Raw genomic sequence first — 26,020 nt, 5'->3', positions numbered from 1 at the left:
GGAGCCCTTTTGCCTGTAGCTGAGTCTCATTCTGGTCCCTTAGATGTGTCCTCGCTTGTGCCCCTGAAGTTTGGTGTTGCACTGGGGTTCACCTCGGATCAGACCTGTTGGGAAAACGGAATGAATTTAATAGGGTATGGCCACCCCAGAATCTTCTCCAAACAAACAAACACTGGTGCCCCTGCCCTCCCCTGGACCAGCCAGCCTCCTAGAATAAGCGTGGGAGTGGATTCCAGAGCTGACAGGCGCTGCGGCAGCGACCACAGTGACGGGTGAGTGGGTCGGAATTGCTTCGACTTTCATAACCCAACTCTACATCTGTCAGCTGGCCTAGCGGCCCCAGCCCTGGGTTAGAGACAGCAGAAAAAATGGCTGTCCTGGTAGCCTCAGGAGCCCCTGTGTCCAGGACAAGGCCTGTCCCGTCAGCAACACATCATCTAAATCATATATTGGGCTCTGCAGGACTGGGAGCAGATGGTTACACTGGAGACCACAGCCGTGGCTGCCACCCCTCATGGTATGAGCCCTCCAGGCACACGGCTGTATATGCGTGTGCACGTCTAGGCACATCCTGGCATGGGGCCTATGCACGGAGGATTTGCCTGTCTCCAGTCCCTCCTCCACTTTCACCTAACCTCAGGTGTCCCCTCCCCCTGGAGAGCCTGAAGCCCTCTGGTTTGGAAGGGAAGGACATGTGGGTGAGGGGGGTTGAGCATCGAAATGATGCTGGGATCTACAAGGAGGGACTGAGGAGCCAGGTAAGAGCCTCCTGCCCCCGCACATCCACCTTCGCATCTCCTCCCTGGCCTGCAGGCCGGGACGTGCTGGCCCTCTCCATTGCCATGGAGTGGGGATTGGGGAAAGCAGGGGAGGACCAGGTAGAGAACGGGTTGGAACAAGGGTGGGGCAGGGTCTGGCCGTCCTGCCAATGTGCTGTGCCTTGGAGAGGGGAGAGGAGGGAGGAAAGTGAGGAGTGCGTGGGAAACAAACCCAGGCAGGCCCTCAGCACTGGGCAGAGGGAAACCTGGCTGCTCCTCCCACAAGCAGCCGAGCAGGAAGGGCACAGGGAGCCTGGGCAACTTCGTCTACAGGGTCCCCACACCAGAGCATGGAGTGAGCCCTGGGAGGGGACCACTGTTGAGTCTGTGGAAATCTGGGCTTTGTGGCCTGGATTCCTCTCAGCTGAGAGTGGGCAGGGGCAGCTGAGGGTTCCAATAGCATTTCCCTACAGCCCGACAGAGTAAGTCTGAGGCCCAGAACCTCAGGCTTCAGAGGACAGCGCCTGCCAGCCACTGAAGCCCAGGGCTCCCCGCCCTGCTTCCCCCACCCAGGTGTCCCACCTGAGTAGACATCCAGGCCGGGCATCCTTGGTCGTGCACTCATTCAGAGAGCTGACAGGTTTGGCTTTGAGTTCCGGGCTCAGACTCTGGGCTGCAGAGCAAGGGAATAACCACTGTTAGCCCGGCCCAGACCATCTGCAGGCGCCAGGTCTGGCTGCTCCTTCCTCCAGCTTCTGGAGGCTCAGCACAGCCTTAGGCAGCCTGGCCATGCCAGGCCCTTCCCACGTGGGGGTGTGGGGCCGGCTGAGCACTTGTGGGCAGGTTTTTCCCCCATGCGTCCTGCCTCTTAGGAAACTCCTCACAGGTGAGTTAAGAAAGGCTGAGCCTTTCTTAGGAGGTGGGGGATTCTGGAATGTCGAACAACTCAAGATCCCTTTGGGCTTCTGGGAAGACAGACTCCTGGGAGGAGAGTCCAGGGGAACCAGCGACAGAGCTAGGATCCCAGACACATTCCCTGAACACACTGTCCACACGGAGCCTCAGCAGAGCACGCTGACCACGGAAGAAATTCCAAAGGGTTGTCTCTATATATTCCTCCAAGTAGAACCTGGCTTGCTTACTGTCTGCAAAACAACTCGAGGGTGGTGACATTCAAAGTTGTCTGAGGACTAGAAGGTTAGAGAAGCACCCAGATCAGACAGAACAGAGCCTGGAAAGCCCTTGGAGGAACACAGTCCATGAGGATTGTGGCAGGAAGGGCTTGGGGCAGTCTGAGTGGCAGACTCCAAAAGGGGCAGAACAGGACCAGGACACAGCTGGGAGTTCAAAACTGGCCCCATCTCTGCTAATTAGCTGTGTGATCTTGGGCAAGTTGCGTAACCTCTCCAAGACCTAAATTCTTTGAGAAAAAACAGTAAGTCCCACTTCTTGGAGGTTAGAGATGCTAACTGTGAAACCTCCCTAGGATGCATAAAACACTAGGGGCCCAGGAGCTTGGGGCCCAGGGAGTTGGCCGCCCTCCCCGCATCCTTCCCCTGAAGCCCACCTGCAGTGCTGCCCAGGGCTCGCCACCAGCTCTCAGCCTGCTCTTCGGACGGTGCTGCAAACAGGATCTCTGCCCCACTGGTCAGCCTGGCACCCACACAGTCACAGGTCAAACTCCACTGTCCCTTTGGGGACCCCCACGCCTCCAGCCCCCGCTGAGCCAGGTGGCTGCTGGGGGCGATGCCGGAGTCCATGTCTCTCCACTCACCTTAAGGAGAATATGTGTTTCCTGCCATGGCGGCCCCGCAGCCTCTCACACCGGGCTCCCGTGAGGTCAAGGAGGGCTATGGAAGCTACTTTCTGAGGAGAGATGAGAGGCAGGGGTCACTGCGGCCATCTCAGCTTTTCCCTGTGGGGTCCCTCTGTCCTAGGGCCCCTCTGCCTTGTTTCCCAGCACCCTGATGTCTGCATCTCCCCTACCCCGCCTGGTACCTCCGCTGCCATCCTCTCATCCAGGAACAGGCTCAGAGAGCTGCCCTGCAAGGTCCCGCGGCAGCTGTCCCAGGAGCTCGAGCTAGGCTGTGGAGAGGAGGCGGGAAGGTTGCATGAGCCACACGCAGGAAGCCAGAGCTAGGGCCTGTCCACGCCTCACCGTGTGTCTGGAGCTTCCCAGGAAAAGTGGTGGATTGGACCAAAGTCCCAATGGGGAAAGGGAAGCCACAGAGGGGCTCTGACGGGAAACCAGAAGGGGAAGAGCAGGTGGGGAGGAGGAATCCCAGCACCTCCTGGGGGGGTGGGTAGGTGGGGGCGGTGGCAGAAGCTGGGAAGGGTCCCAAGGAGCCAAACTGCCTGGACAGCATGGTGGGGGGTGGCATCTGCCCAAGTTCACAGTGCAAGGGTGCCAGGCCCAGGTGGCTCTTCGAGCCACTCAAGTGCTGCTGCAAGTGGGGAGCTGCCTGGAGAAGGAATCTCCAGGCACTCACCTGCCTCCCGCCAGGCAGCAGGTGCTGCTTGAACTCCAAAGACCCCTCCATGGTGGGGGTACCCTTTGCATCCTGAAAATGCAAGATGGGGCCCAGAAATGTCAGGACCAGCACCCTCAGGAAGGTGGGCAAGGCACCCACTGCCCCCGGCTCTCTCTATTCCCCCCATCCAAGTACTAACCAGGCCTGACCCTGCTTAGCTTCTAAGATCAGATGAGATCGGGCATGTTCAGGGTGGTATGGCTGTAGACAGCCATCTTTATTCCTAATGACCTTCAGCTCCTGTACCCGGGCTCCCAGCACTGGCTCCAGGGTGTGGGCCCTCACCCCCACAGCCCCAGCCCCAGCCCCAGTGCATGCTCCAGGGAGACCACGGCGGGGGCGCCTGCAGCCCCATGGGGACACCTGCCTGGGGGTCCCTCGTCTCAGCCAGCTGTGCTCCTAGCCCCTGGTGTCCAGAGGGCCTCCACTGAAAGGATGTCAGCGAGCTGCCAGCTCTCCCGGGCTTCAGCTCCTGTGGCTGCAGCAGGAGCTCCTGTTCCATCTTGGGGAGTGGGCAAGGTGAGCCAGGTCAGGGAGACCAGCCACACCTTGGGTTCCCGTCTACCTCCCCTCCCCCAGCCCTCCCGGTCAGAGGGGGCCTGCCTCCCCATCACTAGCTCTTTCAGCTTTGGCTCTGGAGGCTCACACCCAGTCCACAATGGTGCCTCTCCCACCACCGCAGCTGGCCAGGGAAAGGAGCAGGTAAGGCAGGGCCGGGTGAGGGCTCAGTGCTCTGGGAGACACTGATTTGCAGGCTGAGAGGGACTGTTCCCCCACCAGCCCTCAGCCCCTAGCCGAGGCAGTCATCACCTCTGTCTTCTGCATTTGGGCAAACTTCTCTTCCTGGGCTGCCAGCAGCTTTTCTAAGTCCTGGTGTCTGTGCAGCAGCAACTCCACATCTGACACTGAGTGCTGGGGAGAAGCATGTTCAGGTGAGGCCCAGCTTAGGGGGGGCCCAGAGCCTGGTAGCCAGCTAAGGGGCAGGACCCCCACTCACCCCATAGTCGGGTTTCAGCAGGAGGCCCTCCCGGCAGGCCAGCCAGGCCTCAGCCTGCTCCAGCCTCTGCCGAAGCTTCTGCAGGCCCCAGCTCTCGGCACAGCATTGCCAGCGCAGGGCCCAAGCCTCCTCCAGCTCCTGCAGCCGCCCTTCCAGCTCCTGCAGGCACTCTGTCACCTGGTGGGGAGGGGCTGCTATGGGTGACAGCTTGGGTAGGGCTCCCACCATGGGCAGGGCAGGGCTGGAGAGCCAAGTGTTAATGGAAGTGCAGAGGGAAGGCTGTGAGACCCGCACCTCCCCCTTCCCAGCCTCTCTCCCTGCCTGCGCCCAGCCTTCCTTTCCCGCTGGTTTCCATGCCTGTGAGGGGCCCTGAGGCCCTGGGCAATCAGGCTGTATCCCCAGCCCAACCCCAGGCCCACCCTCTGAGTTCACACCTCCGCAGACATGAAGTGGCTGTTGTCCACCAGCTGCTGTCCTTCCTGCCGCAGGTCCTGGGCTTGAAGGCGGCACTCCCTGATTTCTTGCCCCAGCTCTTCATGCTGCCCAAGGAGCTGCTCAGCCCCCGCCACATCCTCAGCCAGCTCCTCGGAGGACGCCAGCTCCTGCCTCTCCTGTGCCCATGCTCTGTGGGGCAGGGAAGGGAGCTGTTGTCAGGGCTGGCTGGGGAGCAGGGGAGGGAGGGTCCAGCTCCCCCAAGAGCCAGGATACCCCCACCCCACAGGGTAGAGCTGAGCCGGCAGCTGAGGTAGGACACCTACAGCAGTTCCTGGCAGCGCCCGAGGAAGGCATGGCCCTGTGCAGCCTGCGCCAGCCACTGGCCTCGCTCCTGGGCCTTCACCTGCAGGGTGGCCCAGGCCTCCTGCACCTTGGCCAGGCCCCCCGGAGCTGCAGGATGTAGCTGGCCCAGTCGGCAGGCCTCCGTCTGTACCCGTGCCACCTCCTTCTCCATAGCTTCCAGCTCTCTCTGCAACCAGAGCATGAGATCAGGCCTCAGTCCCCCAACTGAGCCGATGCATGCTCTGTATTCAGGAGCACCAGGCCTCTCTGAGGAACCACCTCCACTCTGCTGCACAAGCTGGGCCAAGTCCTAGGGCCCCTCGGGGAAGGATCTGGGTTTCTGGAGAAGAGGCTGAAGCAGGCTGGGGTGGGAGGGCTGAGACAGATCCCCTCAGCCACCGCCTTCGGGCGGGGGCTCAGACAGGCAAGCTGCAGGGCATGGGCCTCACCTCCAGGCGCCTGTGCTGTTGCTGCAGGGTCCGCACAGATGACAGGCTGTGGCCTCCGTCCTCTCCCTTCATCAGGGCCGTCTTCTCCTGCATCCTTCCCTGGAGCTCAGCCGCTGCCTGCTGAAAGCTGTGGACCTCATGGGCTGCAGCCAAGTTCTGGGAGAGGAGAAAGGACCTGGTCAGGGCTGTTCTCTGCTCCCAGGATTCCTTTCTCCCTGGAGACACGGCCTTCTGGGCCACCTCCTTTTGAACAAGGAGGACCATGGGGCTTGATGTGTCCCCAGGTACAGAAACCATCCTCCATGCTGCAGCCCTCAGTGAACGTGATGATATGGGTCTGCGGCAGGCCAGGGGGTGGGGAGGGCGGGGAGAGGAGAGGGTCTTGTGCATCTCAGGGAAAGGCAGACTCGAGGTGTTGGGTCCACGTGAGGGAGCAGGCCGGTTCTCGGGGATCTGGCTGGCCCTGGCAGTACCACCTGCAGTGCCTCTCATGGGGCTGGGGGACCAGGTCAGCTCAGGAGGCAGCCCCAGCCCAGGACCTACAGAGATGAAATGTCCTGGGCTGCAGCCAATTCCTGGAAGAAAGCTGAGCAGGTGAGGGAGAAGGCGCATTCACTTGAGGCCAGCAGGGTGTGTGTCTTGTTGGAACCAAAGCCTGTGGTAAGGAGGGCTTAGAGGGATTTTTTGAAGACTCTGACACCCCTTAGCTTGGCCCGGCCTGTGATCACCTACCTCTGTGCGGGCTTTTATTGCTTGGTCCAACCTCTCCCAAGCGGCCTCAATGCGGCTCCTCTGGGCTTGAATGTGGGGATAGCGCCTGGGTGCACCGCGCTCCAGGGTGCCTGCCAACTTCCTCAGGGCATACACCTTGGCCTGGCCCAGGCTCTGCACTTCCTTTCTGAAAGCATCAAACTTCTCTTCCAGCACCTGCAAAGGTATGAGGCCCAGCAGGGTCACTCGAGATGGTATCATGAGCTCTCAAAGCTCATGAAGAGCTCAGCAGACTCTGATGGCTCTGAAATCCCTCAGCCCAGGTTCTGGAACCATCGGGATCCTCCCTAGGACACCCTCTCCAGGCTCCTTTCTGCTGACTCCCCAGCAACCCTTTCATCCCAAGGCAGGCCTTCCTCAGCCTCTGCCCATTCCCCGTGAGGTTTGCTCAGGAGTAACTCACCTTGACACCCTCCAGGTCCTGCCCGTAGTCCTGGGACTCGGCGGTGGCCGCCTTGGTGGTCAGCCAGGCATCGAGGAGCAGGGTCTCTCGCTCCAGCTGGTGTAGCTGCAGCTGCTCCTGCAGGCCGTGCCCCCTGGCCTCCGCCCTCCGCAGCAGCTCTGCGTGGGCCTCCCGAACTGCCTGCAGCTGGGCTAGCACCTTGGGGCTGTGGGAAGAGAGCGACAGTCTGGACTGCAGCCCTTCCTTTCCAGGCTGGAGCAGTCTCCTGCCATCTCTGTAGGGGGCTTCTCTCTGCTCCTTCCCAGATGGTGTGGCTTCCGCCCACCTTTCTGGGTTCTTCCTGCTCTCCAGGAGTGCTGCTGTCTGCTGCAGCCGCTCGATGCGTGGGCTGAACGCTTCCAGGTCTCTCTTGGTGGCCTCCAGCCGCCGCAGAAGGGCCTGTGTGGCTTCAGCACTGTGGCCCATGTCCTCGCTGTCCAGGACATGGCCCCGCTCAGCCAGCCAGGATCCCGCCTCCAGGAGCTGGGGGTGACAGAGTGGAGATCCGTTTTCCCGGGGCACCCTCCAGGGCTCAGGATTTACAGCCACGATTCTCAGCCTGGCTGCACAGGGGAATCACCTGGGAGCTGTCATGCTCCCTCGGCCTGGCCCCACTCCTAAGCAGCCTCATCTGGTCCGGAACACAGCCAGGGCAGCAGTGTTTTGTAAAGGGTCCAGGTGATTGTTTTTTTCCATGCAAAATAGACATTTTATTCTTGGTTCATAGGCATAGATTTTGTCACTTAAAACCAAGTTTTAGCAAATATTCCTTGCAGTGTTTCTCCCTTTCATTTATTAGCCTATTTACTTCAGTTTTTCTTCCTTTACAATTGTATTCACCATTGTGAAGTAATTGAGGTATAATTGTCCAAGTGAAGGTTCCAGGTGATTCTCATGTAAAGCCCTGGTTGAGAACCACTGATCTAGAGGGAAAAAAGACAAAAGCCAACCCAGCCAGCAGCTGTGTTCTGGGAAACATGTGGAAGGAAGCCCTTGGGGGCAGGAGACCACTGAGTGGAGGAGACGAAAGGTGCCCAGGCCAGGAGCCCCGGAGTGACCTCCCGGCCGCACTCGCCCTGTGTTCCAGGCCTGCCTGCTGTGCCCTGCCCATCACTCCCCTCACCTCAGTCAGAAACTGCTGGGCCTCCTGAGCCTGCTGCAGCAGAAGCCGCCTCTGCGCCGCCTCTGCCCGCAGGTGGGCCATGGCCTTCTCCAGCTGCTGCACCCGGGCGGCCACCTCGTGGGCGGCAAAGTGCCCAGCCTGCACCAGCTTGTGCCCAGTGCCCAGCACCACCTGGGTCAGAGCCTCGTGGCTGCTCATCTCACTCTCCAGGTTCTGTGGGGGAGGAGGCAGGAGGATGCGGATGTTGCTGACCCTTGGGGGACTCCCACAGTTGTGCTTGAAGTTTCACGGGACCCCACTAAGTTGTCCCCAAGGAGTTCCCTGTCCCCATGACTCCCAAAGAATCCAGGGCATTCCAAAAGCCCCCACAGGCAGAGAGTTCCTGGCTGGGCCACAGAAAGTGCCGTTTGCTTGGCTGAGAAGCCCTGCTCATGTGCGAGGCCGGCCCTCCCCGGGTGGGCCCACACCTGGTGCTGCTCCTGCAGGTGCCGCACCGCACTCAGGCTCTGGCCATAGTCCTGGGCAGTGGCCAGAGGCAGCTTCTCCTGCACCCAGGCCATTTCCTCGTCGGCGTCCCTGAAGAACTTCAAGAGGAGGCTCCGGGCCTCCAGGGCCGTCCTGCGCTCCTGCAGGGGCTCCCTCAGGCTCTTGAACCTGCAGCAGTGGAGGGTGGGACCAAGGGAGGCAGGGACCAGGGTGTCAGTATTAGGGATACCTAGTGACACAAATCACCCAGCTGTGGCCCTCACCATGGGCAAGGGGAGAAAGTGAGAAGACATCAGTTAAGAGGGCAGGGGTGGGGGTCCCTCCAGGAAGGCAGGGAAGAGAAGCTGAGGGCACGGGTGGATCTACCTCTGAAGAAGCCGCTGGGCCTGCTCTTCCACATCTTGGGCAAGGCAGTGGCCTTCCCTCACAAAGGCCTGGGCCTGGCCCAGCAGTGCCTCAGCCTGCCTGGCCTTCTTGTCCACTGCTGCCTCCAGCTCCCTCTGTGTGCCCAGGAGCTCGCCCACCCCAGGCAGGGCCTGGCCCACAGTGGGGGCTCTCAGCTCAACCTCGATGGGCTCCAGCCAGTTCTCCAGTTCCTCCATGCTCCGCCGCAGACGCAGGGCCTAGGGTGGAAAGTGAGGTAGGCAGGAGGGGAGTGGCCTGGAGCCTGGCCAGCCACCCCTCGGCCTGCACAACCTCACCTCACAGGCCTTCTGGAGCTTGGCCACCTTCTGGAAGTTGTCTTGCAGCTCACCCCAGAGTGCTCCCAGCTACTCCAGTCTCTCCTGGATGGCCTCCGAGGCTGGGTGGCCCCCCTGCAGCAGCCTCTGTCCCTCCTGCAGCCACAACATGAAACACACCTTGTGGACTCAGGACTGCCAGTACCAGGGCACTTGTGTTGACTCTGACTACCAGCACTAGAGCTGCAGAGTCCCTGCAGTCCAGCTGCATGATCTTGAGCAACTTTCTTTACCTAAGCCTCATTTTCCTCATCCGTATCATAGAGAAAATAATGGTTATTTTGTTTAAATGAGATAAGTCATATAAAATACTTAGCAGGGTGATTTATATCAGAGGGAGCCAGCCTGGGGTCAGGACCTGCCTTTGCAGGTGGAAAAGAGAATGTTTTAAAAAGTGCTATGCTGGGCACAGTGGCTCATTCCTGTAATCCCAGCACTTTGGGTGGCTGAGGCAGGTGGATCGCCTGAGCTCAGGAGTTTGACACCAGCCTGGACAACATGGCAAAACTCCATCTCTACCAAAAATACAAAAAAGTAGCTGGATGTAGTGGTGTGGGCCTGTGATCCCAGCTACTTGGGAGGCTGAGCTGGGAAGATCACTTGAGCCTGGGAGGCGGAGGTTGCAGTGAGCTGAGATCTTGCCACTGCACTCCAGCCTGGGTGACAGAGCAAGACCCTGTCTCAAAGTGGCTATGTTTTGACTCCTTCGCTCACAGGACTGGTGGCTATGTCCTGTTCACATCAAAATGTTATCTTTAAAATTACTGAAAAGGTGCCATTTTTGGAGAAGGTGCCCGCCGCACCCCCCCCCCCGCCCCCGCTGCCGGAAAGCAACTTCTTCTCACTACACTTCTGCCTAAACAACCGCTTAGCCAGGTGCCTGCACACAGAAAGTACTGGATAACGCTGGCCAACGTTACTGTGGTTCAGCACCAGCTCTGGGGCACTGTCCTGTGTTCTGCCTGGAGAGCTGTCCCACCACCCTCCTGCCTGCAGGGCCTCACCCGCTGCAGCTCCTGCTGTTGGTGCATGCTCGCGTCCAGCTCCGCCTGGAAATTCTGCTGCTTCTGTAACTGTGCTGGCAGCATGGCTGTGTCCAGCAAACCCTCCTCCAGGGCCACCAGGTTCTTCTCCCTCAGCCACGCAGCTACCTGGGCATGTGGGGAGGACAGGCCTGCTGTCCAGGGCTTTCCCCTTCCCCTGACCTCTGGGATACCCTAGAGGAAGGGTGGCCTTTCCCTGGGTCAACTCCTTCCCCACCATGACCGCCTCCCTCTCCAAGTGAGGCGAACCTCCTGGGAGTCCTGCAGGAAGGCCTGCAGCTGCCGGAGCTCCTCCAGGCGATGGCGGCGGGTCCTGGCTTGCCTGAAGAGCGCCTCCTTCCTGCCAGGAGGAGAGGCTTATGGGCCTGGAGCCACCCCCGGGGCCAGGTGGGGTGCCCGTCCAGCCTAGGCTTTCTCGGGTATGAATATACTCCGAGTCTGGAGTTTCCTTTGGAATAAAGGTACATTGCACTCCCCCTCTGTATTTGTGTCTGTTATGCGCCGGATTTTGTACCCCCAAGTTTGTTTTTGTTTTTGAGACAGAGTCTCATTCTGTCACCCAGGCTGGAGTGCAGTGGCACAATCTCGGCTCACTGCAACCTCCACCTCCCGGGTTCAAGCAATTCTTCTGCCTCAGCCTCCCGAGTAGCTAGGACTATAGGCTCACACCTCCAGGCCCAGCTAAATTTTGTATTTTTAGTAGAGGCAGGGTTTCCCCATGTTGGCCAGGCTGGTCTTGAACTCCTGACCTCAAATGATCCACCTACCTCGGCCTCCCAAAGTGCTGGGTTTACAGGCGTGAACTACTGCACCCAGCCTGTACCCCTGAGTTCTTATGTTGAAGGCCTAACTCCAGAAGTGTTTTTGGAGACAGCGTCTTTAAAAGAGGTAATTAAGTGAAAATGAGGTCATATGGGTGGGTCCTAATCCAGTGTGACCTTATGAGAGGAGGCAACTGGGGCAGACACAAGCACAGGGGGACGATCTGCCTCCTGCAGGAGGGCAGAAGCCAGGGGCTAGAAGTCAGGGTGGCACTGTGCTGGGGGAAGCTGAGCCTGCCAGGAACCACCTAAGGTGACTGGGGGAGGGGGTGGTGACAGAGACCAGCAAAGCAAAGTTTGCATTCTGTTAATTCAAAGACCTCCACAGGTACCCAGGTGTGGTCCACCTGCAAGAATGGAGAGGGGGTGGCCCCGACCACCGCCAGGACACCAGCACAAGGAGCCATGGCATTTGTGGGTGCTGGTTGGCTCTCTGATCGGCTCTCTGAGAAGGACAAAAGCCTCCACCAGTCTGGGATCTGGCTTTTGACCGTACCTGCCTTGATCTAAAAGTCTGAGGAGCTGCATGAAGCAGCCAAACCTGATGAGCTTTTACAGGGAAAAAAAACTGCAGAGCTGGGGTCTCATGGGCCATGCAGGTCACATGCATCTGTGTCTGAACTTCAGTTAGATGAGCTAAGACTTCTGCTAGCCTGCCTGTGGGGCCAGCACAGTGCTTTCGTCCTCATCACAGCCGTTAAAGCCCAGGATGTGAGGCTCAGCTGCCGTGAGGAGGAACTTGTCTGAGTCCTGCCATTAGTGGGCAGCACAGGGACTCAGGGCTGTGACCCTGGAAGGCCGATGCTTGACCTCTGTGCCCTGCGACCTTCCGTTTCGTGAGATGATTTCCTCTTGGTCTCCTAGCATAAGCCTCTCTTTAAACTCCCTTTGATCTCAACTGAATGAAGAAGGAAGTGGGATTTTCCACGTGGTGTTTGATGTCCATAACAGGCAGACACATTGCAGGGCCAGGGGTGGTGGGGACCCCCGGCATCTGACCTCAGTCCTTGGACAAGGCTGGTGAGCCTGGGCCAAGTAGTGGAAGGGTGGGAAGGGAAGAACCGGGATGCCAGATGCCTGTGCCAGCCTGCCCACAGCACCCCTCACCCCAGAGCCACCACTACCTCAGAAGCATGGCCTGGCACCTGCCCAGGGCACTCTGGGCCTCGGGGTGCCCACCCTGGTGCAGGCCGTGGGCCGTGGCCTCCAGAGCACTGATCTTTCCCGCCTGCACCTCCAGGTCCCGCTCCAGCATCTTGTGCTTCCACAGAAGGGGCTCCATGGGGGCCAAGGGGTCCTGGTGGGAGTGGGGAACCCAATACTGTCCATGAGCCTCCCCCTCCCATCCCAGGCTACCTGCCTTCCCACCTAGAACCATCCTACCAAATGCTCATCCACAGAGCGGCTGCTCCGCCCAAACACATCCCTCACATCCCTCAAGGCTGTTTCCAGCTTTAGGACAGTGATTCCCAGCCAGAGGAGGCATTTGGATTAGGGATCAAGAGCCAGAATCTCTGAGGCAAGCAGAGCTTTTTCATGTAAGGTGAAATCTCCCTCCTCTGCACTCCCTGGAGGACCATGTTAGTCCCCAGTTATCCTCTGAGGTCTCCTATAAGTTATACTCGTCTGCTTCAGGGTTGGGGCAGTGGCGGGAAAAGCCAACCTCTAGGCATTTGGGAAGCGAGGAGGGCAGGGGTGAGGTGGCAAGAATGGGTCAGGCCCACACAGGCACTCTAGAAGCTCCTTGGTGTTCGCGGTGGGGCCTGCCCACAGCTGCATGGGAACTGCTCTAGATGACGGGTAAGTAACTGCCCAGTGACGGATGTGGCCCAGGGTGGGGAGATGGCCCAGAAGGGGAGGATCCCTGGCCTAGGGAGCTCAGGCAGCACTGGCTGGTTTGACCCCTAATGCTGCTCTTGTAATTCCCCCCTCCTGCCCATTCCTGCTGGGCACCTACCCATAGACCCTCACTGGCTAGGGAGTCTTCCTTGCTGCAAAGCCAACGTTCCATCTTCTCCACTGAGCTCAGAAACAGCTGAGAACAAAGGAAAAGGCAAGAGACAGTTGGTGGAGGGTCCAGCCACTGCAGTTGGAGTGACCGTTCCAGTGGCACAGGTTAGGGAACCAGGGTCCTGGAAGGCAAGAGTGCTGAGTGGTGGTGAAGTCCCTGGCACAGCAGCCCCTCCAGTCTTAGCCTTGACCAGAGGCTGTGGGGTCAGCGCAGGCCCTGTTCGGGGGGGCAAGATGCAGGCTGGGGATGGGACTGTGCCTGCCTGTAGCTCCAGGGCCTGCTGCAGCTGTAGCTGATGCTCCTGCCAGGCCCCTTCCAGGCTGCTCAGCTCCTGTTCTAAGCCAGCCAGTACCTGGCGAATGTCAGAGCTGAAGGGGCGCCCCGCTGTGAGCAGTCGCTGCCCAGTGCTTCCGGCCAGGCTGATGCTGTCTGTCCAGGAGTCCAGCTCGGCCTGGAACAGGACTGGGCTCAGATCACTGGGGGCTGGAAGCAGCCCAGCAGGCAGGAGAGAGGCGGGGAAGCAGCTGAGGAGTGGGAGGCTGGAGGAGATAGGCAGGGCGGGACACTCAGGAGGCCCAAGAGCAAGGAGATGAGAGGAAGGGGAGGGCAGGGCAGAGCTGAGAGCCTGGGAAAGGCTTGGGCCAGCTGCCCATTCACCTTGCACTCCTGATGCTCTTCTAACATACGCCGGGCTTCCACAGGGCTGCGAGGAGCGGGGCTCGTGTCCATCTGAGCCCGCAGCCTCTGGGCGCTGACCAGCAATTCCTGCAGCGTTGCCTGGAGTTTCTGAGCTTGGTGCAAGGCATCCAGCGCCTCCCTCCTGCCCACAGCGCTCATCAGCTAGTCGTCAGGCCTTCAAACCCCTCTCCCCCATGCCCACTGGTGTCTTCTGTCCCTTAATCCCCTCAACCACAGGAGGGCCCACAGGCTGGGAGTTACTGGGAGGAAAGTACAGTTATTTGAAGGGTGGAGAAGGAATCCTAGGGGAACACAGGGGCTGAGGGGAGCTGTGGGGACTGAGATGCTGGAGGATGGGTCGGCGAGGGCAAGGCCTGCGGGTTCATACCGCTTCTGGGCCCTGCTCCGGAGCTGCCACCAGCTCTCAGCCACCTCCTGCTGCCTGTGCCTGAGGCCGCGGGCTGCCTCAGGGCTTCTTTGGCAGAGGTGGCCCACTTCACGCTCTAGGGACTGTGGGGGAAGCCGGGGTCAGAGGCTGGGGCAGGGGAGCTCTGGGCCACCCTGGCATCCCAAAGCCCCTCCTCCCCACTTGTGCCCAGGGTCCTACTGAGGAGATGCCCTGGGCCCAGCTCTACAGCCAGCTACGCACCTCCACCTGGGCCTGGATGGGGTGCACTTCCCGCTCCAGCTCCTCGTGTTTCCGCAGCAGCCTCTGCACGCTCTCCAGATCTTTCCCACAGTCCAGGGCCTGGATCAGGGCTTCCTGGAGGAGGGGCACGGCCAGTTACCTGCTGGGCCTTTGCTTCGGCTCCTCCTTCCTGGCAAAGGGCCCAACCAGTGGCTTCTGTGTGCACAGCAAGTCCCCAGCGTGATTTCCTGGCCCCGACTTTGAGGGCCAGAGATCTCTTCCTTATGTGAGGGGGACGATTCTGAGGAGCAACTCTGGATTTGGAGTCTCCTCTGAGGGAAGAACCTCACGTGTGTGCTGCTTCCCTGTACAGTCTCACTCAACTCTCATCCCTTGAGGAGCGAGAAAGAAAATAGAGCAAGGTGGACAGACAGGCCTGTGCCGTCATTTGAGGGCAGAAGCCAGCAGAGGAAACAGCCAGGCATGCCCAGCACAGGCAGCAGCACCTGTTTCACACAAGGGCTTCCTAGACCGGGTTCTAACTCTGCCAGATTCCAGCCCGGAGCTCTGTGGTTATGTACACAGTCCCAGGGCAAACCTCCCGAGGGTTTGGGCTTCCTCAGGGATGGGAGGAAACAGAGAGTGTGTTTTCTGGCCTCTGGAGCTGCCACGTATCTGGGGACCAGATCTGGGGGAGAAAGGAGACAGGGAATCCCCCACTGAGCTTGCAATGGGTGCTTCTATGGTCCTGAGTTGATCCCGAGGGCCAGCCCATCAGATGTCCCTGGTGCAGACTGCTGGGACCCACCTCCAAGTACCCAGCTGAACAGGAGAGGCCAGTGAGGGGGGAGACGCATGGGAGACTCTAGGCAGCGCCCCCTCCCCTGACTGCATTTGCTCACAGCCCCCACCGGGACCTCTTTCCACCACGTACCTTCTCCTGAATCCTCTTGGTGACATTGTCCAGCTCTTGGGACAACACGTGTATCTCCAAGGCCCCTTCGAGCTGCTGGTGGTACCGGAGCAGGTTGCCATGGAAACTCGCCCACCTGGCCAAGGGGTGGTGGTGTCATGTGGAGCCTGAGGTGGCCTTCTACCCCTCTTCCCGGCCCTTTGGTTCTCCCCAGCCTGGGACTGGCCTGTTGTTGAGCTGGCTTCACCGCTGGCAGATGATCTTGACTTCCTCAGGGTCCCGGTTCTTGAGCTGCAGTGACAAGTCACTGATGCTCCTGATGCAGGCATCACCCACTGTGTCCTGCAGGGGAGGTATGGGTGAGGGCATTGGCACCCCCCACGCAGAGCTCCTTCTTCCCACCTCAGCAGGCACTGGAAGCATGCCTGGGCCCCGGAGCACGAGGAACTGCATATTTGGGCAGTGGGAAGAACTGCCTCCTGCCTCCTCTACTGCAGCAGGTCCCTGAGGTCACCCCGTCCAGGTGAAGTGAGCAAGATCAGCTTGGAGCCTGCAGCCCCAGAGTCATCTCTAAGGCCAGAAAATGGGATCCCTGCACTGGGTACCATGTAGGAGGGGGAGAGTGGGCACATGCTCACTAACAGAGACTCTTGAGACGGAGTCTCCCTCTGTTGCCTAGTCTCCCTCTGTTGCACTGTTGTTGTAGTGGCACAATCTCAGCTCACTGCAACCTCCACCTCCCTGGTTCAAGCGATTCTCCTACCTCAGCCTCCCGAGTAGCTGGCACTACAGGTGCCTGCCACCAAGCCTGGCTAAGTTTTGTATTTTTCGTAGAGACGGGGTTTCACCATGTTGGCCAGGCTTGTCTCAAACTCCTGACCTCAAGTGATCTGCCCGCCTTGGCCTCCCAAACTGCTGGGATTACAAGTGTGAGCCACTGTGCCCAGCCACAGAAACTTTTAAAATGAAAATTCAGCTTCTTGGTTGAAGAGAAGCAAAGGGAGGTTGTGGAATGGAACAGTGAGCTCTGGCTTCCTGGGGTTTGGGTGTCCCCACCCCAGGACTCATCTGAGCTGAGGCTGGTGTTGCTTGGACACTGGATGGGGTTTAAAGGCACACAGGGAGGGGTCCACCGCAGGGTGTGGTTGCAGATCTCCTGCCTCTGGCATCTGTAGAGCTTGTTTAAATTTCCAAAGCACTTTCCTATGAAGTGCCTCATGCAAGGTAGGCAGGGAAGGACATTCCCCTCCTTTTATAGATGCCGGAGCAGAGCTCAGAGGCTAACCTGGCTCCTTTGTGGCAGAGCCAGGATTCAAGCCCAGCTCCTTTAGAGTCTAGCTCTCTTCCTACTGCAGCATCTGGCACAGCGTCTGTGAAATTCCACCATTAACAAGGGATGTCTTAGGTGTAAGCACTGCCGCCTCTTAAAAAGTAATACATACATGTACTGGGGGACAAGGTTAGCACATTTGGTCTTTAACACCTGATTGTCAATACATTTGCCATTTTTTTTCCCTGTATACCACATAAGAGAAATAGATGTTTGGTGTGTGCATGTGTGAGGGGGCGGGTGTGGGGTGAAGAGAAGACGCAGAGACGCTGAAATAGTCACACTGAAGGTGGGCGCTGATTATCTGCCACATCCAGGCATACGTCCTATCATTTTAAGATTTTTTGAAATAATTATACATGCCCAGGAAATTGCCAAAGTCCTGCAGAGAGGTCCCTGTGCCCTTCCCCAGCTTCCCTTACAGCAGCATCCTATATAATGATAACATTAAAACCACAAAGCTGACGTTGGTGTAATACTACCAACTAGACCAGACCTCATTCAGATTTTATTAGTTTTTGCAAGTACGCATCTGTGCGGGGCAGTGGGGGATAGGTCTATGCAGTTTTATCACAGCTAGAGACTCACGTACCTGCCACCACACACGTGCTCTCTTACCTCTGAGGTGGGTGCTACCCCCATTCTAAAGAGGAAGGAGTGAAGGCGGGTGAGAGGAGGGAGCCTGCCCGAGGGCGTAGGAGGAGCAGGCATGGTGCCCACGCCCTGCTCTACAGCCCACACTCTTTCCCTGCTCTCAGTTGGATTTTCAGTGCGGGATGCATGGCCAACCTCTACCCAGCAAGGTCCCCTTACCCTGGCCGAGTTTCCTCGGAACTCGCAGAGCCGCCGTCGGAGCTGCAGGCAGTGCTCCAGGTCCTGGCCCAGGTCACCAACATTCATCTTCATCTCCTGTGAAGGCGGAGGGTGGGGAGGGAGCGCTCTGAGCACCAGCCCAGGCTCCTGGCACCTGCTGCTGGGGATCCCTCCTGTCAAGGGAGGGCTCCTCCCCCCATCTCTCAGCCCCCACCCAGCTGGGGCTACACCTTCTCCTGGATCCAGGCCTCTGCAAGGTCCACTCTCTGCAGGAACTCCAGGAAGTTCCGCCTGTCCTCCAGCTCCTGGCCCCTGAGGGCCATTGCCTGCCTCAGGTCCTCCCAGTGCTTCCGCAGGCCCTGCAGCCGCTGGGAGACCTCTCCGGCTCGAGGGTGACCCTGTGCCAGGAGAGCCTCTCCCTTCTGGAGGGAGAGAGGGGACACAGGACATCTTGCCTGCTGCACTTCCTCCTAAGACTGACATGGCCCCTGGGCCACACTTTGGGGCAGGCATGGGGCTGAGGGCTCTGTTGTTACCTTGGCAACAGAGGTCATGACCTCCTCATGGGCCTGGACTTCAGCCTCAAAGGCCTGGTGTTTCAGCAGGGGCTTCAGCTTATCTCTCAGGTCCCCAGGAGGGATCGGCTCCTTCAGCTGCTGGGCCCACGCCTGGATCCAGTCCTCAGCCTGGTGGGGGTGGGACATGAATGCTGCAATGTTCTGCAGCCTCAGGCCCCAGACGCCACAGGCCTAGCCCCCAGCCATTCCCAGGAGGCTGGCCTCAGGGGTGGGGCGGGCAGCACCTGGTAAATGAGCCCTGAAGGTTCCAGCTCCGGAAGGTTGCTGCAGGAGGCAGCCGGGCAGGGCCTTGGGTGGGCTCTCGTTTTGGAGGTGTGGCCCCTACTCCTGGGGCCCTGGGCTGCTCTGCTCCCTTCCCCACCTCTCTTGCCCTGGCGCTGCTAGAGCTCGGGACACTGGTGGGGTCTCCACGCAAAGGGGCTTAGATCCCATGTTCTGGGCTCCAGCACAGCCTCTGGGAAAGCCATCCACCCCCGAACCTGTTTCCGCCTCACAGTGTTGCGGTGTGAAGGCGGCTGAAAACTGTCGAGTGTGGTTCCAGTGGAAGGCCCTGGGCTGGGGGTGCCCTCTGACCTGGGTTGCGGCCTGGGTGAAGCTGGCCATCAGCAGGGAGGCATGCAGGGCGTGTCCCCGGCTCTCCGCCAGCTCCTTCACTCTCACCCGGCGCTGCAGCAGGATGGGAAGCCGGTCCCGCACCCGGGGGCGCCGGAGCGTCTTCAGCCGCTCACGCAGGGCTGCCTCCTGTGGGGCAGGGGCACAGCTGCTGCTCTCCCACCCTGGGCTGGGGCAGGGCCTGGCCTGCAGGGCTCACAGTCCTTTCTTCGAGGGCCCCGGAGCCCTTACCTCAGCCCCATATGGCTGAGGGGTGTCTGATCCTCCCAGCCACAAGCCAGACCAGTCTGCTCCCCAAGGACCACACGGTGTGGACAGAGCCGAATGCCCCGTGTGGGTCTCTGCAGTGTGGCCCATCTCCCCCTGGGCCCTCTTCTTGAGCCACACGTACAACTTGCTCAGTCAACCCCAACCAGGCCCCCAGCCTCGCAGGCTTATCAGCACTGCCTCCAGGAACGCACCAAGCGCCCCGTGACCCCCTTCAGGACTCTCTCCTGACCACCACATTCTGACCACACCCAGGCCTCCTGACTCCATTACCTTCTTGTCCTGGGCAGTCAGAACCTTCAGGAAGACCTCGTGCTTGCGAATCAACTGCTCTACCTCTTCCACCGAGCTCCCCGAGGCACTGGTTTTCAGGGAGACCTGGATCCACAGAAAAGTCAAAGAGGCCACCAAGCCTTCCAGCCAGCCAGCCCCTCCAGCTGCAGTCTGTGCCCATGGGCACTCTGGGTATGGCAGGGCCTTAGGAGTGCCCACTGAGCTTGGCATGGAGCTGTGAGGAGTGGGAGTCCAGGTTGGGAGGCTGCGACACCTCAACCTCTGCACCATGTGGGGAGCATGACCAGCCTCTGGCCAACTTCCTCGGGGCTCAGTCTGGGATAGGGGCTGGGGATGTCAGTGGACGCTCAGGGGCCTCAGCACTTCACCATGGCCACCTGGAAGGACTTGTGCACAGCTGCCTCATATTAGAGAAAAAGCCAGAGAGGCGGGAGGAAAGGGACTGAGCAGAGAGGGGAATGGAAAGGAGGAGCAGGAGGCTGAGCGGAGTGTGAGGGCGGGAGGGGACCTGCCTCCTGGGGCACGAGGATCTCCTCCAGGTGGCCGCACTCTCTGAGGAAGAGCTGCTCCTGCTGCTCGGCCTGCAGCCTCTCTTGCTTCCGTGCCCAGGCCTGATACACCTGGTCCCGCTGGTCCTGCAGGGCTCGAAGCTCTTCCTGGACCTGGGGATGGACACATGAGGAGCCTCAGCTGGGGAGGGTGGTGTGGGTGAGGTGAGGACTGGATCCTGAGGGAAGCTCCTGAGGAGAGGCCAGCATGGCACAGTAGGACGGGGCACCAGGTGGCCAGGCACAAGCTTGGTCAGCTAGGGTATGTGGGGGCACCAGGGGAGGGGGTCCACCTCCTTGGTGGGTGTCCCTGCAGCAAGAAGTGCCTGCTGGCCCAGCTGGGTGGCCTGCTGCCACAGCTTCTCCCGGGCCTCCAGCTCCGCCCGGAGCCACTGGTGGGCACTGAGCTTCAGCGGGCCGCTGCTAGGCTCTTGCGAACTCTCCTCCACCTGCAGGTCCTGGCGCATGCGGGCTGCCCAGGAGGCGTAGTCACGCACCTGATCCCGGGGACACAGAGGGAGAGCCGGGTGAGGGCTGGGCTGGGCAGCAGGAAACCAGGTGCTGAGGCAACTGCAGCCCACCTGAGTCCACTCACACAGCCCAAGCCGACCTGGGTCAGGGCCTTGGGTGAGGCACGTGTGGCCCTTTGTCACTTGGTTTCTCCGTTCTCATCCAACCCGATCCTCCCAGAACCACGAACCCCCTACATGAGCCAGACCCTCACCACGACACATCTCTGCCCTTTGTTCCTCCTGCCTTCCCATCTCTACAGAGCTCACCTGGATGAGGCCATGAGAGGACTGGCGGCTAGCGAGATCAGCCCCATCAAGACTGCTTGATGGGGAAAGAAATTTCACCTGCTCTTCAAAGGCCCCTTGGCCGCCTTTGCCTGGCAAAGCCTTCCCTGGTATTTGACATTGCACTGCTCTCCTTGTTCTCTGAATTACTAATTTAACCCTTACAGTCTTCTGCTGATTTGGGTACAACTATACAAGATTGGTGCTGGAGGGACTTCAGGCCCTTGTCCAAATATCTCATTGCACGGAGGAAGGAAGGGTAAATGGCACAAAGAGTCTTGTAAACTCTAAGTGCATGACAAACCCAGGGTTAAGTGCCTTGCTCAAGCTCACACTGCTAGCAAATCAGCAGAGTTAGGTCCCTAAACTCAAGCCTTTTTGCAGTGTCAGTTTGGGCCTCCTGGTCTGCCAGGTCCCAGGACAGTGGGATGCCGGGGACATCCCGTGGCCAGGACCTACTGTCCCAGTCTGATTCTCTGGGTTTCGGGCTCATCTCCCCAGGAAGCAGGGCTCCATGAGGGCAGCAGTTCCACTGTCCATAGCTTCTATATTGCCCTCCTCTCTCCACCCGTGGCTTCAGCAGGGAGCTGAAGACAGACATTAAATAGATACTGACAGATCCAGAGGTCACTGTCTAACATCTGGGTCTCCAGTTATGAGCTTTCCTCGGCAGTCCTTACTCCCAGCCCTGGCTGGGACGCTGCATGACTGCCCTGCCACTCACCTTGCTGGCACTGACCCAGACCCTAAGGTGTCACTGCTACGCCCATGTGCTCAGCCCCTGACCAGCCAGACTGACATCCCGTGTGCTTGTGCTCTCCCACCCGAGTCCATGCTTGTTCTCCCTCCGGAGCTGGAGGGCCTCATGCGTGCATGCCCATGCATGGTGCAGCACACACACATGCACACACACGCCACCCAAGGGGCAGGAGCCCTCACCGCCGTGCAGAAGCGGGCCAGGAGGCGTGCCCGCTCCAGCTGGGCCCTGCGCTGCTCCATGCGTCGCTGCAGCACTGCCCACGCCTGCGTCACAGCTTGCTGCCTCTGCTGCACCGCATGGGCCTGAGGCCCCAGACACAGCTTCTGCACCCTGCCTGCAGTCTCCAGCAGTTCCTGCAGCTGCGGGAGGGGCAGGGAACAGGGAGGCAAGTGTCATGTCCTCCTGATTATCTCGCAGATGTATCCCTCACCTGGGAACTCTGGCCCCCTTGGGCCACGTCCTGCCATGCACAGTAGGCCCATGGGAGGCTCTGAGGGAGAGTGGAAAATCTAGAGGAACAGGCGGGCCAGCCTGAGGGGGCTGCAGGGGCCTGGGTCGGAGAGGCAGCCAGCTGGGCTCACCTGCCGCTCGGTGCCCACGAGTTCTCGCTCCAGCCCCTGGTGGCTTCTCAGCTGGGCCTCCAGCCCACGCAGGTCCCGTGCCACATTGTTGGGGAGGCTCGTGGCTTTCTCCTGAGGAAGGGAGAATGCCGAGGAGATGAGGGATGGAGGGTGGGCACTGAGCCTGGAGTGTATCCACTTCTAGCCACCCCTCCGGCTCACACCTGGACCTGGGTGAGGACTTCCAAGAGATCTCTGTGAACTCTGAGGGTGGTCTCGGCGTCTCGGAGCGCGTGGCCTCGGGCCTGGATCAGCTCCCACAGCTCCGACCAGGCGGCCCTGCCCACGGCGTGTGGAAGACCAGCCGGGGATCAGCTGCCGGGCCGTCTCATTCCTCCCTCCCGCTAGGCCTGGTCAGCCCGCTCCTCTCTGAGTTGTATCGGGACTTGCCCAAAGCTCCTCCTTCTTAAAACCTCTCCCGCCTGTGGCCCTGCCTACGCACCTTCTTCCTGGGAGCCTGTCTTCTAGCTTTACCATGAATTCAGTGCTTTGCTGCTGTAATGCTCGGCACTGCATGGTATCTGTGCTGTGATACTCCTTACATCCTGTGCTTTGACTCATAGTGCGTCACCCAGGTTATGATCACAGACGCTTTGTGGGCAGAGGCCACATCTCTCCGTTCCTCGCTAACTCTGCAACTGGCTGAGCTCCTAAGGCTTCTGCCAGGCCAGGCTCTGGGCTAGGGGTTATGAGCAAGTCATGACCTTGCCTCAAAGCTCACAGGCTGGGAGTGGATCCAAATCAGCCAAGTGGACAGCTAGGAACCACACGAGGCATGGGCTGTCCCGAGTGAGCACAGGAGCTGGGGTAGCTCAGGGGAAGGCCCTGATGTCTGGCCCCACCATCTTCCCACAGCTCCTGCTCTCAATCCTGGGAGCAGGACTCTGACCTGCACACCCAGCCTCACCTCCCTTCACAGACCAGATCCTGTGGCGGGCTCAGCTTCTCTGCAGCTAGGCCCCCTGCAGAGCCCTGTGGGCAGCCAGGGCCAGCGTGGCCCTCACAGCATGCCATCCCCTCTTACCACTCTGGGCCCTGCCTGCCCAGCTCCTTCCCCCAAACCCCATGCTGGCCTGGCCCGCTGGGCACTCACTGCAGATCCTACTGCCTCTGACGGACCATGGGGCCAGCACTGTGCCCACGCTCTAGCAGGCTCTCTGCCAGCAGCCGGCAGGTGGCCACCCGCTGGCTGCCCATCTCCACTTGGTGCTGAAACTTTGCAAACTTGGTGCAGAGGTGCTGAGAAGAGGGGAGTGGGTGACAGGGTAGCCCCCGGCTGGTTAGGCGTCAAGCAGCCTGGGAATTGAGGCACCTCAGTGCCCAACTGGGTGATGTGGGCTTGGACAGCCACGGCGTCTGCCCGCTCCACTCAGGAGGCCCCACCTCAGCCAGGGCTCACCGCTCTGCTGCCACCTTCTTCCTCCGCCCCGCCAGAGCCAGCTTCCCCACCCCATAGGCTCTTCCCCAGGGCACCCTCCTTGACCCTGGCCCTCTTCTCACCAGGGCGTGCTCGGGGTCCTCCCCCAGGCTCTCCCCTCCTTTGGCTGCCTGCTTCTGGCTTGCCAGCCAGCCCTGCAGGTCCTCGGCCTCCCTCAGGAACTCGTGCAGCCTCAGGGTCCCCTCCAGTTCCCGGTCCCTGTGGTGACAGTCCGTGGTTCCCCAGAAGTCAGTTGCCCACCCCCCTGGGGGCCAGTCGGGCCAGCCAGAGGGGCCAGTCTGAAAACTGGGGTTACTCATGGTCTCTGTCCAAGCCTGCGGCTCACGATTCAGGGAGCAGTAGACACAGCAGTGCAGGTGTAGGGGCAGAGGAGGGTGTGGACGTGGGGAGATGGACTGCAGGGAGTTGTGGGGCCTCACTGAAGAATTTATGGAAAGAGGTGAGCAACACACACCCTTCTCCCAATGCATCTCTACAGCCTGGGGTCATGGGTTCTGATTGACTTTGGGCCATGGCATGGGAACAGTCAGCTGTGGCTAGGCCTCCTGTACTCACTGATGAGAGGGGTTATGGTGTCCTCACCGTGTGGCCGCCAACTCCTGCAGTGCCCGCAGCTGCTCCCGGAGCCTCTCCCATACCACACGCGGCTGCTCAGGGACTTCGGGGCCAGTGAGGGTTTGGGCCGTCTGGTCAAGCTCCTCCATGGAGCTCCAGTAAATGGCTAGTTCCTCCTGTAGAGCCTATGATGCATGAGGACCCATGCCAGGCTCAGCCTGGGTGACTCATCCACCCACCTGTCCATCCCCCACCCATCCAGTCACCAATCCCCATCCATTCACCCACCACTCACACGCCCATCCATCTACCTCAACTCATTCATCCACCCACCCAGCATCCATCTACCCATTACTGATGGAGTAAGTACTTATTGTTCCATAAAGTGAACACCTGGTCTGTGCCCACTGAGGGCTCATTATTTAGCAGGGAAAGGCGAATGCTGGCTAATCTGGGCCAAGGAAGGGAGGGCACAGGAGGCATTAGACTGGACCCCAACATCCATGTGTAAGAGAGAGGCAGAGTTAAACAAGCTGTCCAGTATAGCCGGGAGATGGGTGCTCCGTGAGGCCAAGGCTACAGGCCTTTAGAAAGACCTTCTCTGAAGGTCCTGTCGCAGAACACACTGGAACTGGGGCTGTGCAGGAAACATGCCCAGACAGGAGGACAGTTCAGTGACAGCAGGAACCGGGACTGCCGTGGGCTCCAGGCTTTGAAGCTTGTGTGGTTCTGGGAGTCCGAATTCAGGAGTGAGGAAGGGGACTTCGAGACCTCCCTCCCTTCAGCCAGGGGATGTTTGTGGGAGGAGGTCGGCTTCATGAAGGGCATTGGGTTAACTCAGAGGATGACGGGTAAAGCCTGGGAGGAAGACACCTGTGGGAGATGTGGAGCGGGCTGGGCAGGTGACCTTGACAGAGGAGAAAAGTGCCAGGGGTGGGGTAGAGAGGAAGCAAGAGGAGGCGGAGAAACCCCAAGGCCACAGGGAGAGGCAAGACTCGTAAGAAGATGAAGGGAGAAAGCGTGTACATCACAGTGCCCAGGTTGCCTTGGAAGAAGGGGCACTGTGGGATCTGGGTGGGCAGTGGGGATGGGGCTGTCTGCGTCTCCAGGAAGCAAGAGCAGGGCTCCGTGCCTCTGAGAGAGGGAGGGTGACAGCCCTCTCCCCGTGGTCCATCATCACCCAGACCACACTGCAGGGGAGGCTCAGGACGTGGTACCTGGTGCTTGTTAATGAGCCTGAGGGTGGCTGCCTCGTCTCTGCCATAGTCCCGACTGCTCACCAGCGGCCGCTTCTCCTCCACCCAGCCCTCCAGCTCTGACACATCCAGAAAGTACTGCCAAGAGTGGGGCCAACTCACCTGGAGGATCTCAGACAGGACCCTCCGTCAGCCCTGGAGACATCTGCCCCTGCTCTCCAGCATCAAAGGGGCTTCTGTGCCCATAGGGGCACCCATCAGCTCCCAGCCCAGAGCCCCCACCACTGATCCGCCTCCCTGAGAGTCCCACAGGTGGCCCCTCAAGGAGCCCTGACTTCTGCCTCTTCCCCCAACCCCACCTCTCTGCATCCTACCTGCTGGAAAGTGACAGCCTGCTGCAGACACTGGGCCCGCGCTTCACATGCCCTCTCCAGCTCTGCCCAGTGGCCTTCCAGCTCCTGGCACTGCTCCACGATGTGTTGGGCTTGGGGGTGCCCTGAGGCTGCTAGGCTCCGCCCAGAACTCAGCACCCGTTGCACCTGCCCCTGGTGAGCTTTTACCTCCACCTGGAGCTCCTGCCACAGAGTGGCTTGAGAGGCTGCTGCTCTTAACCCAGGGGTGTCCGGAGCAGAGCCATGGATGTGGCTCCAGGACCCAATCATGGCAAGACCCCCAGGGTCAAAATAGCTGGGGCAGAGATTTGGAAATTGGGATACCCAGGGGTGAGGGCTTAGAGGCCAGGACACCTGAGTAGGGGCAGAGGGTTTCTAAGGTCTGGGAAGCGGATGTCGGTAATCCTGTAGGAAGAAGAGGGCTATTACCTTGTGCTTGTGGTGAAGGCTCTGGGCACCATTCAAGCACTCGGTATAGCTGGTGGGGCTGCCATGGGGCATGTGCTTGGCTACCCAAGAGAGCTCCATGTTGCTCAGGTGGCAGAACTGGTGCAGCTCCACTGAGGCCTGCAGCTGCAGGCCCCGGATGGCCAGATGCCCCTGCAGAAGCTCCAGCCTAGGAGGAGGAGGAAGAGATTGGAGAGGGTGGGAA

At 59.8% G+C, this 26,020-nt stretch overlaps 2 protein-coding genes across 5 annotated transcripts in view; one reads left to right on the top strand and one right to left on the bottom strand.

Annotated features, from left to right (window-relative positions):
- LOC129135285 (cytosolic phospholipase A2 beta-like) overlaps positions 1–10,593 on the top strand; it is a 29,243-nt gene extending 18,650 nt beyond the window's left edge. For 2 of the 4 annotated variants that reach the window (XR_010156826.1, XR_010156825.1), the window contains 2 exons: positions 44–272; positions 463–10,593. The gene's annotated coding sequence lies outside the window, so the exon portion shown is untranslated. Of the gene's footprint in view, positions 1–43 lie in introns of all 4 variants that reach the window. The other 2 variants (XR_010156823.1, XR_010156822.1) reach the window with 2 other exon arrangements.
- On the bottom strand, positions 1,260–25,974 carry LOC129144073 (spectrin beta chain, non-erythrocytic 5-like). The gene is given in 43 exon segments (XM_054684953.2): positions 1,260–1,431; positions 2,326–2,411; positions 2,533–2,624; positions 2,757–2,843; positions 3,248–3,319; positions 3,657–3,791; positions 4,100–4,201; positions 4,287–4,463; positions 4,721–4,910; positions 5,045–5,250; positions 5,513–5,668; positions 6,245–6,439; positions 6,687–6,891; positions 7,012–7,208; positions 7,849–8,061; positions 8,316–8,502; positions 8,701–8,957; positions 9,036–9,170; positions 10,079–10,225; positions 10,367–10,457; positions 12,063–12,235; positions 12,896–12,973; positions 13,212–13,400; positions 13,607–13,769; positions 14,016–14,137; positions 14,277–14,390; positions 15,190–15,304; positions 15,395–15,510; positions 17,312–17,407; positions 17,542–17,733; positions 17,848–17,997; positions 18,463–18,630; positions 19,042–19,146; positions 19,575–19,724; positions 19,904–20,107; positions 21,347–21,526; positions 21,749–21,859; positions 21,952–22,066; positions 22,881–23,026; positions 23,288–23,423; positions 23,808–23,965; positions 24,998–25,114; positions 25,351–25,974. Coding segments are annotated over 43 exon segments (6,486 nt in total). The 5' UTR covers positions 25,639–25,974; the 3' UTR covers positions 1,260–1,261.
- Positions 25,975–26,020: the final 46 nt, after the last annotated feature.

The sequence above is a fragment of the Pan troglodytes genome, chromosome 4, assembly GCF_028858775.2.
Source record: "Pan troglodytes isolate AG18354 chromosome 4, NHGRI_mPanTro3-v2.0_pri, whole genome shotgun sequence".
Taxonomy (NCBI): domain Eukaryota; kingdom Metazoa; phylum Chordata; class Mammalia; order Primates; family Hominidae; genus Pan; species Pan troglodytes.
The sequence above is the reverse complement of the archived record's forward strand: the minus strand, read 5'-3'. Positions and strand labels throughout refer to the sequence as shown.